At 41.4% G+C, this 14818-nt stretch overlaps 2 protein-coding genes across 3 annotated transcripts; one reads left to right on the forward strand and one right to left on the reverse strand.

The window, feature by feature from the left end:
• Positions 1 to 449: 449 nt before the first annotated feature.
• On the reverse strand, positions 450 to 10592 carry tmem38a (transmembrane protein 38A). Its single transcript, XM_030049539.1, has 6 exons — positions 9987 to 10592; positions 6301 to 6457; positions 5386 to 5570; positions 3587 to 3674; positions 2638 to 2755; positions 450 to 1217 (listed from the first exon to the last, which is right to left on the reverse strand). Exons 1-6 carry the CDS (start codon positions 10108 to 10110, stop codon positions 1011 to 1013), a joined length of 879 nt encoding a protein of 292 aa, XP_029905399.1. The 5' UTR covers positions 10111 to 10592; the 3' UTR covers positions 450 to 1010.
• Positions 10593 to 11959: 1367 nt separating this feature from the next.
• Positions 11960 to 14652, forward strand: smim7 (small integral membrane protein 7). Of its 2 annotated transcripts, none has more exons than XM_030049541.1 (5): positions 11960 to 12081; positions 12319 to 12360; positions 12459 to 12514; positions 12649 to 12791; positions 12854 to 12896. In XM_030049541.1, exons 1-4 carry the CDS (start codon positions 12056 to 12058, stop codon positions 12741 to 12743), a joined length of 219 nt encoding a protein of 72 aa, XP_029905401.1. In that variant the 5' UTR covers positions 11960 to 12055; the 3' UTR covers positions 12744 to 12791; positions 12854 to 12896. The 2 variants fall into 2 exon arrangements, with proteins under 2 accessions (XP_029905401.1, XP_029905400.1); XM_030049540.1 differs by lacking the exon at positions 12854 to 12896 and adding an exon at positions 14303 to 14652 and having other exon boundaries at positions 11966 to 12081; positions 12649 to 12739.
• Positions 14653 to 14818: the final 166 nt, after the last annotated feature.

A 14818-nucleotide genomic window follows, 5' to 3' on the forward strand; every position in this document is an offset into this window, starting at 1 on the left:
AGAAGGAATGCTTGTAGCAGCTCCATGATGTCTTCCACTGCTGTGTGGACTGTAAGGGCAAAGGTCGGGTGTCACAACGTCCTGCTAAGTTCATCAGCAATGGTTTATTGCCAGCACTACAAAAGTTTGTCAGTGGGGCAGGGGTGTTTGAACCTTGTCAGGACATGACCTCACGTTGACCTCAGTCCTTTCCTGTGACCGCCCAACAGCTTCGGGGTTATGTAATGCAAGCTTTCTGTTTGCATGACCTGATATCCAGCTGACTCCTAGACTCTGGCATTTTCACTGAAATTACTTAAGGAATCCCCTAAGCGCTAAAACTTTTATTATAATTATTAATCAATGAATTATGTCAGCCATTACACATTGGCTATGGCAAGCTGGAAGTAGCATTGCTGGAACCAGAACAAAGAAAGGGATGTGGCATAACAAAAGGAAAAGTCAGGACGCCACTTTTATCATGACTTTATTATAAGACATGAAGGAACTCTTCATCTCAGTGTACAAAGCAGCTCTGTTGCTTCATTCACATTTGTATTTCTGATCAGGAATCAGATTGTTTATCTTTCCAATTTCTTTCTGTACTAAAATAAGGTTTGATGGACTAACAGAAACCAAAACCCACTGATACTCAGTAGAACAAAGGTCAATACTAAACCAGCTGAGTGTTTCCTACAAAGTGGATCACCACATACTGTTGCACACAGATGCAGAGCTTTCACGGATGAGAAAGAAACACATCAATAAGTAGGTAAAAATGTGCTGGCTGGCTTGGTGTCTGAAGTGGGAAACTGATGCCGTGGTATTTACAGAGTCTGTGTACTATGTAAAATGCAGAAAGCACCGCTTTGCGCGAATAGGAAGGGCCTCATTTGGTAAAACATCAAACTGTCCCTTTCCTTGGCAAGGAATGGGAGAGCCCACCATGTGGAAGCCATGACGGGAGCTCAGACACAGTTTGTGGATGTTGTGGATCTGTCAGCCCCGTGCCACCGGTCGAGCACACTGTCCTACTCTGCCTTCTTGGACTTCCTCTTGCGCGTGCCTTCGCTCAGCTCCTCCTTGGTTTTGACTGGGGAGGACGGGGCGGCTGGGGCTGCGTGGTGGTGGTGGTCTTCTTCACTGCCTCCCAGAGGGGAACCGAACAGCAGGTGGCAAACCCAGGACTCAATGAGGGCGAAGGGAGAGCCGTGAGAGTGGCGGGCAGTCATCACCACCTAGGAGGACGGGAAGATGGCTGCTGTTAAAGGCATTTTGTCTTTAGACTTTCGTCTTGAAACGAGCACGAAAAGTGAGAAAAATCTGTTCATTTACTTGACATTTGCTTTCAACTCCAGCCTGCCTAGATCAATTCCCAGCATCACGATTTCTACTAGAGGAGAAGCTTTCATCTGGTTGCCTAAACATGAGCTACCTTGTTGTTGTTTTTTACTTTTTTAATGTGGTGAACATGTGAAAATGCCTGGTGGAACTTGCAATCTGTATTTGTATATGAGTGTGCTCGTATCTCAATATTCTGTCCTTTATTTGCTCTAATTCAAAATAAAGAGTCCAATTTTATCTGGATTGTTGCTCATTTAACCTCTAATTAATATAATTACCAAAGAATCACAGATAGCAGAAACAGATGTGATTTTGGAATAATATGTTAAGTAGTCGCACTACTCTGGTAAATTAATTAGAGATTAATCAGAAACTAAATTTCGGCAACTAATAGATCAAATTAGTAATTAAACGTGATTCTAAGTATTTGAGTGGAAAATCTGATTTAAACAGTAACTTGCTACACAGTGTGTGTTCATGACACCAGTCTCCTCTGGGAAGAGTGTGCTCACTGCTGAGTTTGGATTTTGCACCAAAATTTCAGTTTCAGTGCCGTTTCCTGTGGAAGAACAATCACTTTTTTTTTTTTCACTTGGAGAAATGTGTTGAATCTGCAGTGTCTCAGTTAGCGGTGCTGGGATGCCCTTCTCCTTTCCAGCCCAATTTTTACGAGATTTTAAGTACAAAATCATAGGCAAGGCACAATGGCTTTGATTATATAGCGCATTCCATACACAGAGGCAATTCAAAGTACTTTACAGAATGACAAAAAATAAAACAAAATAAAGATATAGAAAAATGCAAGCATGCAACAGTACTATTACAAGACAGAATAGGCAGTGCAAAAAAGAATTAAGTTTAGATTTAAAAGTTGTCAGAGTTTTGGCTTGTCTAATATCATCTGGGAGGTTATTATTCATCTGTGCTGCATGGTAACAGAACGCTGCTGTATCTGAACTCTTGGCACAGCCAGGAAACCAGTCCCAGATGCCCCAAGGGTCCCTGAAGGTTTATTTGACACAAACATGTCAGAGATATATTTGGGCCCAAAACCACTCAGTGTTTTGTAGACAAGTAGCAAAATTTTAAAATCAATTCCCTGACTGATTGGTGACCAGAGTAGACATGTAGTTCTTATTGGTTAGAGAAATCACCCTGTAAGTGGAATTTTGTAGATTTCAGTGACCAGTTTGTCCCCATCAGCAAGCAGAAAGGCATATCAGCAAAATGCCTCAAATGCAAAGGTATGTTGAGAGAGTCGTGGCCAAACTCAGGACCTGGCTGACAGACACAGGCCACGAGTGCTTAGCTTACCTTGGATGTGGCCATGAAGAGGGTGAAGATGAGGATGAGGGTGCTCTTAGATACTGGCAGCCAGTGCGCCTCCTGCAGGGTGAAGAGAAGGGCTCCGTACAGACTGGCTTTGGTCGGGCTGGAGAGACAACAAAACACTGTCAGCAAAGACAACTCAGACACTCATGTTGTATTTCCAGATGAAGGCTTAAACCGTTCTCTGATTTCTCATGCCGAAGAAATATTTTCACAGCCTCCTAGATAAGGCTGACATTCTGCAGATTTGAGGTTTTTATCCAACAGCAATGCATTTTAAACGGGGGGGAAGCATGAATTAGCTGTGAAGGTGATGGGGTGATATTGGTGATGGTTATATGATATCATAAGACAACAGATTTACAGATCCATCAGTGACTTAAATGTGTTTGCAGTGGTACAATACAAATGAGAAAAATTTAATGAATCAATTTTCAGCAGGAGACAGTGCAAGATTTCCAAAATGTTAAATATTATCCACTCTTACAAAAATCATTAAATTATTTTACAAAAGTAGAAATCAGTTTTTTCAATTGTTACTTCAAAGATACATTTATTTTGTACTTGGTATGAAGTAAGACTAGGTACACTATAGCTATATCTACATCTATATCTATATCTAAACCTATTTATCTAGAGAGAGAGAGAAAGAGAGAAAGAGAGAGAGAGAGTGAGAGAGAGAGAGATACCTAGTTTCACTTCACACCAGTGTAGTCTAAAGTGTTGTGTATCCTATTGCAGTCGGTGCTCATATATTAAGATAAAAATAAGAGTTGTGAAAACCAGTATGCGAGCACGTCTATACTAAACACTGTCTATGATCTGCCTGAAGCCAGGGCGTAGGCTTTGGTTACACATCGATCTAAAAATGCTCACATGCTCCAGGAGGTAGTGGAGCATATTTGGCCACCAGGGGCTGAAAACACACACTTACAATGACATGTTGAGGATCTCGTTGGTCTCGGGCCTCCACACACCACGCAGCAGCTGCTCAAAATTGGACATGAGAGCCACTCCGGACCCTGCAAGGATAAAAATAGAAAGTGGGAAAAAAAAAATTGAGGACAAAAAGTCAGTGTCTCGCCTCACTGCTCTTATCTGGCCCTGTTCAGCATGGAGGACGCCTGCAGCGCCCTGCCTCGCTGCTGCTGCCTGGGACAGAGGTGGACGACGGGGGAGAACTTTTTTGGAGGGATTGTTTTTGCTTTTCTGCTTTTTGACTTTACTGAGTACTTTTGTGAAGAGAAAAAAAAAAAACAAATGGGTTGGGGTTGGGGGGGGGGGTGGGGGGCTGGGGGGGGGGGGGGGGGGGGGGGGGGGGGGGGGGGGGGGGGGGGTTCTCCTTTTGCCTAGTACATAATCTTATGTCCAGCAAATATATAATATAATTTGGATATGATGGCGCTATTGGCTAATAAATGACTTGTTGGCTGACCAGATCTCATACTGCGCTCACACCGTATCGTTACAGCTGTGAGTGTAAACCTCTTAAATCGTGCATGTCTTGTCCTTAGTTGAATTTACAACTTCTGCTTTCTACTTCCGCATGATTTCTCCCACTTTGCCACACAACATCATCAACACTAAAGATTTTGACAGCATCTCCGGTCATCAGGTCCTTTGACAGTGTATAAGCGTGTCTGCACACATTGATTCAGTTCATCAATGACAAAATAGCATTAGCATTAGTTTTAGCAATTTGCTATTGACCTGTAAATAAGTGTGGTTGTTTAAGCAAAATTAAAGATGGTGGTGAAATATCCTCAAATAATATCCTTTTGGTTACTAATTCAGCATGCTGTGTTTATATCTCTTCATTCACTTCCAGAGTGGAGCAATACTGTCAATATCAAAAAAAAAAAAAAAAAAAAAAAAAAACCTTTAAAAAGTTCTGCTTCTCATTTTTTGAAGAGATTTAAAGGTTCTTGTTATTTTCCTGTTTGAGGTGGAAAGTAGATCTGACTGGTAGTGTCTGCAAGAAACTTTTGCTTAGTACAAATACAGCACTTTGATAAATAATTGTTATACAGAAAAAAAATGGGTATCATGACTTTTTTATATATATAATGGCAGAATCCACTTTGTTTGTGTTCAGTTACATGCTAAAAATGTTACTGTGGGGGCTGATCTGCTGCACTATGGAAGTGAATGGGGAGACAGAAATCCAGTGTTGTGGATCAGCAGCCCAGGGGAGCCCAGAGCAGCTAATGAGGAGATTTCATCACCATGTGGGCTCCAATCACACCCAGGGAACAATACGACCCAACACTCTGCCAGAGTTCAACTTTGCTTTAACTGTGACAGCTGATCAGAAAAAAAAGGTGTGAAAACTTTGAAGTTGTAAAGACGGTACTTCAGGAAACATCCCCAAACCAGGAAGACAAACGATCTCTATCACATCCCTCCATGGATTATATGATTTCATCTTTACAGCATGACAGAGATGGATCACATAATTTGGGGAGTCCTGACACAACAATTCTCTCTTCTATCTCCCAATCAAAGATGAAGTTGAAAATGCAAAGACCATGAAAATTCAAAAACCCCTATTTTGTCCAACTATATAACATCAAATTTCGTCAACTTTTGCCTATCTTATCACAGGCCTGGTTCATGTCAGCATCTATTTTAACGCTGCACCGAGACAAACATTTTGCCTTGATGTCCCATCTGGGCTGTGCGGTGACTGCTGTTAGCCGACCGAGCCACCGGGATGCCAGGGGAGACACCGACCTTTGACGTAGCCGACGATGACCATGATGAAGAAGCCATGGTGATAGGCGTGGTGGGCGTGGTGGACGCCGGCGGCGATCTTGCGGGTGCGGACGACCTCCTTCAGGGCGACCAGCACCAGCTTGACGGGCAGGAAAGACACACATTTGTAGAAGAGGTTCAGCGGACAGTAAAAGATGAGGTACCTGTGTTTGAGTATGAGACAGAGAGGGCAGAGTGAGAGAGGAGCTCAAACAGCTTGGTTCACAGCGTCACTTTCATTACTTTCATTACTTTTTTATGATTTATGATTTTATGAATGCATGTTTTTTTTGCAATTTAAATTATTTTATTCTATTAAAATTATAATTGTATTATTATTTTATTTTTATTTTATTTTATTATTTTATTTTAATTTTTATATATTTTATTTATTCTATCCTATTCTGTTTTATTATTTTATTATTATTATTATCATTATTATTACTTACTTTATCTGATTTTATTTTAATTGATCTTATCTTATTTATTGTGTTATCCTACTGTGTTTTTTACCTTTTATTCTGCTCTTGTGTTATTTTGTGGTGTTTTATCTTGCTGTGCAGCACTTTGGAAACCTTGTGTTTGTTAAATTGTGCTATATAAATAAAGTGGATTGGATTGGATTGGATTACTAATATGTGCTCTTGACACTCTGTCCCTTCCACAGTGAAAGTTAATTTTTTCTACTAGTGGAGAATTTTTACCACCCACCACTTAGAGCTTCCTATTCTGAGCGATTTGCTTATTCCAGCATGAAAATATCACAGCAAACAACTTGCATAGCTGAGCGTCTTCCACTGAAGCATCCCAGCCAAATCTCCCATTAGCTGAAGCGTGACCTTGAAACATCTCCCCCTCAGTGAAGGCCAAAACCGTTCGGAGGGCCGTCCTTACCAAACAGCTGAGGCCAGGAGGATGTGGCTGTTGTGTTGGAAATAGTCGAGGGGGCTGCTTCCGAGCATGATGTCTGCCAGGATGTAACTACCAAAGCAGTAGAGCATGGCGCAGAGCCAGGAGGCCACGGGACTCCTGCGGGAAACCTCCACAGACCCTGCAACACACACGCAGTCCTGTCAGGGAGCCTGCTGCACTTGCACTCAGTCAAACTGTTCAAAACTAAAGACAAAATACCATCACACATGAACCGAGCGTGCAGGAATTTGGTGTTGCGTGTGTATTAAGACGGTTTGGGGAGTTGGTGATAGTGTCAGGTGTGTGTGTGTGTGTTATGGAGTCTTAGGTGATAGTAGAAGAACATCAGCAGGAAAATGTCATCCATAGCCAGTATGATTGATCCTTCATGTTCACAGCTACTTCTGTGAAACCTGCAAATACATTTTTTTTATATATATTATTTGTTCGACCAATAAATTATTTGCAAATGAATTACTTTGACTTGATGTATCCCATGGTTTCCCTGCCACTAAATAAGTGGGGTGAGTCACTCTTACTTCAGAGAGCTGCTAACGCTAGAAGAATTTCATTATTTTTAATGCCGTCTCTGACTCTGACACGAACAAAATACCACAGGGAGCAACGAACGCTTGGAACTTTTGCCATAAATTCAACGGTGAATTTAAAGCTATTGAATGCTGGTGCAAAACAGAGGGAGCATTAATGCACAAATTGCCCTTCGAAACCCCATATCAGTCAAAACCTACTGTGTGCCAATGCTTTATCTTTCTCCAAGCCCAGTGGACGGTTGCAGCACACACCCTGATAATACTCCACACTGTCACAGCTCCATACTGACTCAGTGTTTCTGCACTCATTTTATGAATTGACAATTCATCAACCCAACACATGCATGGGCCTTTATGGGATACAGAGCTGAGGAGAGCACGAAACAAATCCCACAGACTGGCCAACGTAAAGACACGCTTTTGGTGCAGGCTGCTGCTAGTGTGACATAAATGTAGACGTGGGAGTGAGCGGAGGCTGGCTGCTGTGCTGCAGAGATCTCCAACAACAGGTGGGTATCAGTGCTGCGGCGCGATTAGTGCACGGTTCGAAAGCAATCTGATCCCGAGAAATGCCTCCCTATAAATACATGCTGCTCGATTGCTTCTCCTGCCTTGCAACTGTCGGGCCTGACTTAACCTCCGACCCCAACACGCCTCCTGTCGCTCCCCCCACCCTGCCATCATGATAACCGACCCCCAAACTCATTCATGTGCTCTTCCGCCATGTCGTGTGAGCTGGGAAACTCCAGGCAGACGTGTGTGAGGAATGGTGAATATGAGTTCCTCTTGCAGAACAAATGTTAGCCACGCTGGCCATTTGAATGCTGGTAACATTCAGGCCAAAATAAAAAGTCATGATGTCCAGAAGTCATAATGGCTGATCGCAACCTGATGGAACGCACTTCAGTGCCTGAGCCCTGACGAAATAAAGGCCTTTTATATTGAATACTGGGAGCCCTTCACACCAGTGGAGGTAATACCAAGCACACAACATGCACTTTGACCTGTTTTAAATTTGCATTATGTATGTGCTTTTAACACAAAAGCGATGAGAGGAATGTCGGGCAATCCTAACCTTAAAGTTCCCAAATTGCTAATATACAAAGAGTTTTTGGTACTAGCAGTGTAACAGGTCCTAATGTGCAAAAAATAAAGATGTAAGTAATAAAGCTTAATTTAACCAGACATCCCTGTGTGCTGTTTCTTTATTCCAACAAAGCTGCAACTGTGCTTGATTGCCTTGACTCTGGTTGTTATTAACGTGGTCTATCACCACTGAAACTTGTGCCAATGCGTTATCTGACTGCCACAAAGTTGATCTCATTCACCTGAAGAATGTCTGACCTCACTTTGTGATCAAGAGACCAGGAGCAGTCCAAGACCCGCACATCCATAACTTTGCGTTGTTTGGATCATTTTGATTTCAATAAGTCTAAATTCATGATGAATATGTTCCTGTTAATAAAAATGGAAAAGGGACTAAGACCAATGCCATTTCGCAGCACTTACTTCGAAAATAAGCTTCAGATGGCAGAAGATGAGGCCTGTTATGTCTGATATCAGTGATCTCAACATAACTGACGGTGAGAAAACAACATTCTTCACAGTTCACATTATTGGGGAAAATTTACTTTAACTGAGACGGCATAAGGTAGGATGTAACTCCCTGTGGATGTGAAAGGGGTTGCAGTGTCATTTTTAAGAGGTGGATTCCCAGGGGGAAAAAAGTTTGCAAACAGTGGTGTTGGTATTGATTCCTAACAATGTTTGGAATACTAACTGTATCTGTGCATGGCCGTATACATATGACTTTTTATCAAAGTTGCAAACCTCAGCAGCTATGAATGTTGAATAGGCAAAAATTTCAAAAATTCAAAATGAAAGTCATTCAGTCATTTCTTGCTTTCAGTGAATTTTCAACAACACTGTTGGCAGGATCATCGTGCATACATTTCTTTATGTCACCAGCCATCTTTTTACAGCTTTGAGCATAAAATTCCTAGCAGGTTTCTCCAAACAGCTCAAGCAGCGGAATCCAGTTGTGTTGTGGCCAGATGACTGCATTGTGGGAACAGAAGTCCAACACATCTCTCTGAGTTGATGAGGCAAATATTAAATATTGGACTTCTGGGCCCACAATCCAGGATTTGAATGCTTTTTGAAGGTGAAAAGGGTGGCTGCTGCTTCATCTGCTATATAATGCTCTTAGCAAACTTTAAAGGACTGACACTGAGGAAAGTAAATGATGGCTGAAACAGTATTATGGGGGGAGCTAGTTCAGGATATAGGATCTACAGAGAGGAACTTCAGTCCACACAGTCAACAAAAGCTGACACATGGGTGCTTGCTCACAGCTTATCCTATGCTGATTCAATGCAAATAGCATGCTGATATTCAAATGTACTGAGGTGAAACCTTCCATTCTACTCTACAAGTGTCTGTGAGCCGGAGGGGCTTCAGAGGCCCACTGACATCTATTTCAGGAGCTTCTATTTATTGCCTAAGCTTTTGGTATGCACAGGCTCTCTCTCTCAGATTTCATACTCGTCCAGCTCTATGAAAAGAGTTAAATGTTGGAAAATGTCAGGCATTAACCAAAGCTGGGTGGTTTAATCTAGTCTGGTGGCTGGTTTCCAGTGATTTCCTCAATGTAAAATGGGGTCAGGTTGCTGCAAGAACATTCCTTTACCAAACAGGGCAACAGCGATACTGTAGTACATTTTAGAAGGTTATAATACAGATATCAGCGACTCCTTAGAGGAATATTAGACAAACACATTTGGAGATAAGAAATACAATGAAGTGAAATAAAGTCACCACAGAGTGCTGTACAAGTTCCTGAAGGAATATTTCAGGAAAACTAAAGAACCTGTTTCCTCGGGGTCATCTCTGAATGTTTGATTTCTTACTTTAAAAACATACAGTGTAAGGATATGGAGATTATTACTTTCTGTTTGTGAATATTACAGTATGCATGAGGTAGGATGATACATAGAAGACCGTCCTCGTGGCTTTACCTGCCAAATAATGTGCAGTACAGGCACAGGCAATACGCATAAAATAATAAGTCGCATTAAATGGCAAAAAAAGGAGCAAACAAAGCAGAAAGGCGCTCACCTGGCTCATACTTGAGGTAGAGTATGGACACGATGTAATACGCCAGATCAAACACTGGAAACATTCCCATCTTGGAGAAAATTTGGGCAAATTCGCCCAAATTGAGAACTGACAGCACTTCCATGTTAGATGTTACACCTGTGAGTCCCTACACTGCATGCACTTTCTTTAATTCCAACTGCGCACTTCGAATTGGAAAGCCCCCCCTGGTCCGGCGACTCTCCACCAAGCCCCCCAGTCTTGACAGTAAGAGCCTGTGACACTCAAGCCTTCCTATTAATACTCCTCATCTCCACAGCCTCATCATCATCATCATCATCACCATCATCATCTGCCCGCGTCTTTTCTCTCCGCGTCGCCTGCAGGAGCTGTCCATGTCGGCTGCCTCGGATCACACGCAAATGGAAGGAAAGGCTTTTTGTCCACAAATCAGCATCCCCACACGGGCCGCGGCGTCATGTCAGACGGTGGTTTTTATCTGAAGAAAGCACAAACGTGGCCGTGTTTTGACGCGTTCATATGTAAAGGCTAGAGCCACCTAATAATACCGCATCAGTACGCCCGGATCAGCTCCTCCGCCGCTGCTGAGTCGCGGCCAAGTAATGGAATAATCCCATGTGCAAATCCATGTGTGATAAGGCTAATAAACTATCAAGGACATATCCCTCCACATGGTGTAAACACGGCGTCATTACGGGCGCAGTAATGAAATAGGCCTAATAATGAATTGGAAAACAAAAATAAAATAAAATAATAATCATCGCAACCCAGGCTTTTTTCTTTGTATTTGTATTTTTTTTTTTATCAATGAAAAGCTAAATATATATGCATAGCCTACATAATGTTTTGTTCTGATTTTGAACATATATTTTCAAAAAGTAAAACGGTTCTTCAGCAGCAGCAGCCGTGGGTTGAGTGATAATGGTATTGAGCCTAATGTCTTTGTTGAAATTCCATTGATAGGCTTTTAGCCTACACTGTTAGGATAATCCAACAAGCACTGTAAAATAGGCCTATCTATAATAGTCAGTATATTATTAATATAACAATTATTAATCTGAAGTTCAGATGAATATTTATTTGGTTTTAAAGAGACTTGACTCTTGGTTTGGTTTTACGTGAAAAGCGGGGGAATAGATCTGTTTTACTTCAACTCCCAAGATCCACTTCACCAAAGACGTGGTGGTCTATGGGAAATGTAGGCATGGCCAACAAACTTACACAGCAGGTCTTTGAATCCTCCCTTTAACTTTGTAGGCTTAAAAAATAAATAAATTAGTGCTAAATTGTGATCAATGCGAAGTCATTTACATTTACATGATTAATTAACATTTGGCATTCTTCATTTTTGTTCTAGGACTATGGGATTACATGTTATAGCCTATTAAGTCGACTGCAGCCTAAAGAAATGTAAGTAAACTGGATATACAGGTCTATAATTTTAACCCTAGTCTCTTTTTTATATTGTCACAAAAGGCACTGGTGTTGATTCTGTTTTATATTTACATTTAACACACAACCTTGGAAACTACCTAGACCCAGTAGGCCTATGTGCTGTTCACTTGTATGGTTTGAGCGCTAGAGCCAGTCCGTTTAGAAAAAATGACAATGAAATGTTTCCTTGCTTATCGGTGAATACACTCAAAGGAACACTGCAGCTTAAGACATGATACGAATCGATGGCGTTTTCTGATCAATTCGGCAAATGAGCACTCCACAATGCTGCATTTTATTTCAACAGGGTTTCAACTTCAAGAGTGCGGGTCTTCCCACTGTAGCAGTGTGGAAACCCTAAGCCGACAGTGTTGTACGCCGACCTGAAGAATATTCTCTGAAAATTCAATGACATTTAAACTGTGTTCTAATATTAGTGTTATTATACCTATAAACAGAACTACATTATAATACCAACTTTTCATACGGAGGTTTTGCACACTGTGGCTAATGGCTAGAGACTGAGGTCTGACTGTTCCGGTTATCCCAGGCGATGCTCCTATTGGTCAAATTCCCCGATTGCGTAGTGAACACGGAAGCAAATCGTTTGTGTGATGTGATGTGATGTGGACAAAATGATCGGAGACCTCTTGATATTCGGGTAAAACGTTTGAACTGTGGCTGACTTTACACACGGAGACATTTGAAGTTTTGGTTATGTTGTGTTTGGCGTGTTTGCTCGCGCCCGGTGTGCTGTCAGTTTGCTAATTAACTAGCTAGCGAGCTGAATAACGAGTTAGCTTTGTGCTAATGCCAGCTCAGCAGCTAGCTTAGCAGGTAAGACTGCAGGTAAAACTGTGTGGCTCTTTGCCCTAATTTCTCTCTGCTTGCTTTTCAGGACCTTACTTGTGAACGCAGGAGCTGTGCTGAACTTCAAGCTGTGAGTATTGTCGTAATAGTAATAAACTTCGTCATTGTAGCAAATATAAGTAGAACTACAGTGTGGCTACAAGGAGGTTAATGGGAAATGTTTTGCAGCAAAAGGAGGGAGTCGCAACAAGGATTTGGAGATGAGTCCAGATCACCGACAACAGGTGTGTAAGTGTGTGTGTGTGTGAGTGTGAGTGAGAGAGAGAGAGAGCAATAAAGAGAAATAAAGATTTTCAGATGCTTATACTTTGAGCACTTGGTATGTGCCTTGTTAAACCATCATAGGTTTTTCTCCCAGGTGACAATATCAGAGAGTTCCTGCTCAGCCTGCGCTACTTCCGGATCTTCATTGCTTTGTGGAACATCTTCATAATGTTCTGCATGATCCTGTAAGTAAGACACTGCTTCAAAGTGTGTAAAGGCTTGTGATTAGGTAAAAAGATTCATTTTATATACTATTTTATAAATCATTGTTTTAATTACAGAATCATTTTAAAGTAAAGAGGGACTAAATCTTGCTCTAAAGTTTGGCTAAGTTTTCGTGAGGGAAAATCTGGCATGGCTGTTGTCAGCGGGCTCCCTTGACCTCTGACCTCCAGATCTCTGAATGAAAATGGGTTCTCTGGTCAGCCACGGCTCTCCGCTTTGCAGACATGCCCACCTCATGCTAATGCCATGCAGTTTGGGCCACAAACCCTGCAGTCCACATGTGTTCTTGTGGCCTGTTGTAAAATGGTGTGTTTGTGCACACTGGGGCCTAAACAGTCTTGGAGCTGCATCAGTTGGCTTTGACTGGAAAGCTGAGACTCTTGTGGATTCAATGAGCCACATTTGATTCATGTGTGATGATGTTAGCCCCCATAGCAGCCATTTCATTGGAGCCACACCATTTTTCAAACTTGACATCACTGTATAAAATGACCTATAGTGACCTCTAGGAGAATCACAGCCTCATGAAACCTTACAGCCACAAACTGGAGGAGAATTCAAAAACAAAAATCACAGTAAATCATGATATCTAATCACAATACTTATACAGTACATATTGGATCAGCACCGAAGTATCACTTTAGTATCAAATCGGGAAATAAACATATCACACCAGCCCTAGTTATGATGATGCTTTAGGAATTTGTTTTATGTCATAGTGAATATGTTTGCTATATTTTTCTCAGGTTTGTATGGGAGACAGTATCACCTCTTTCTTCATTGTCGGCATACATTTTCAGTGCATTGTAGGCATTGAATGAGAATTGTTACTCGGATCCCAAGTCGATACCAAATTTTTTGAAATACCAGTATTAGTGTTCGTAGTATCAGTAATATCAATGTAACTTGATCCCTCACTCTGTACCTCAGCATTGTTATTCCAATGTAGCCTTAGCCTGTATGTTTAAATGCTGAAATACATAAAAACCATAGTCCTTATTTTAAGCACTGGAAATCAAAATTTGAGTACATAATCATGCCATCCTATTTATTGTTACAGCAGGACATTTCATGCAGTTCTTCTAATCTGGAATTACTATTTTGTTGGGCGATGCGGACAAAATATCACAATATATTTGATCAAATATCTTGTTAATGATATTGTGACAATATTGTAGGGATGGTTGTTGTTCTGATGAAAACGTTTGAGCTTTCCACCCTGAATGTGATGTCAGGGGAAAAGGCCGCTGTGTGAATGCAAATCTGTTGAATCGGGTATCAGGAATTACAGATTGTCACTGGCATTGATATCAGCCACCAACCATCTAGTGTTGGGATATGCCTCATCCACTTCTGCCTCCATTAGCCGAAACGTTCTCCCACAATCCTTTTTGTTTACTGCGTGATTTTTCCTTGAATAGCTGATCACACTCTCTGTGACACAGACATAGAGAAGGCTGTGTATCAGAGCTTCCTCCCTCTAGAAGTGTTTGATAACAACACCATGTCTTCCCTCTTTGCAGCTTGTTTGGTTCCTGATCCACCTGCGTGTCAGCTGGATTCTCCCACACACACAGAAACTTCCCAAGATGGACGTTCGAAACTTCTCCTTCATAGGCCCGTGCTTTCCTCTAGGCTCTTTTAACAGGAATCATATTCAGTTTTCTCCACCACCCATCTCAAACTCTCCCCCGCTTTTGACAGTTTAGCATTTAAAAAAAACAAAAACAAAACAAAACAAAAAAATTCAATATATTTATTTTGTTTTACATGTTTGTAAGACAGACTCCTGGAATGAAAATGTCACTTTTGGACATACAGTATGTGTTTTGTGTAAGCTGTAAATATGCAGTCATCTCTGCCTTTTGCTGGACATGTGTTGTCTTGTATTCTTTGATGTCTTTTTAGAGTAGATTTATCTGCACTAAATCAGTTTATTTTCTAAAGAGATGCCAAGATGGAAAATGGTGACCAGTTATACACTACTCACAAAACGTTAGGGATATTCGGCTTTCGGGTGAAATTTCAGGATGAACCTA

The sequence above is a fragment of the Myripristis murdjan genome, chromosome 4 (genome assembly GCF_902150065.1).
Source record: "Myripristis murdjan chromosome 4, fMyrMur1.1, whole genome shotgun sequence".
Taxonomy (NCBI): domain Eukaryota; kingdom Metazoa; phylum Chordata; class Actinopteri; order Holocentriformes; family Holocentridae; genus Myripristis; species Myripristis murdjan.

What these genes read in the sequence shown, in the direction of transcription:
- tmem38a (XM_030049539.1), bottom strand. Translation starts at nt 10,110, where the DNA reads ATGGAAGTGCTGTCAGTTCTCAATTTGGGCGAATTTGCCCAAATTTTC. An exon ending in CTACCTCAAGTATGAGCCAG is followed by an intron (nt 6,458 to 9,986) that starts GTGAGCGCCTTT and finishes TGTGTGTTGCAG; the next exon opens with GGTCTGTGGAGGTTTCCCGC. An exon ending in CTCCTGGCCTCAGCTGTTTG is followed by an intron (nt 5,571 to 6,300) that starts GTAAGGACGGCC and finishes ACTCAAACACAG; the next exon opens with GTACCTCATCTTTTACTGTC.
- smim7 (XM_030049540.1), top strand. Translation starts at nt 12,056, where the DNA reads ATGATCGGAGACCTCTTGATATTCGG. An exon ending in GGAGACCTCTTGATATTCGG is followed by an intron (nt 12,082 to 12,318) that starts GTAAAACGTTTG and finishes CTTGCTTTTCAG; the next exon opens with GACCTTACTTGTGAACGCAG. An exon ending in GTCCAGATCACCGACAACAG is followed by an intron (nt 12,515 to 12,648) that starts GTGTGTAAGTGT and finishes TTTTTCTCCCAG; the next exon opens with GTGACAATATCAGAGAGTTC.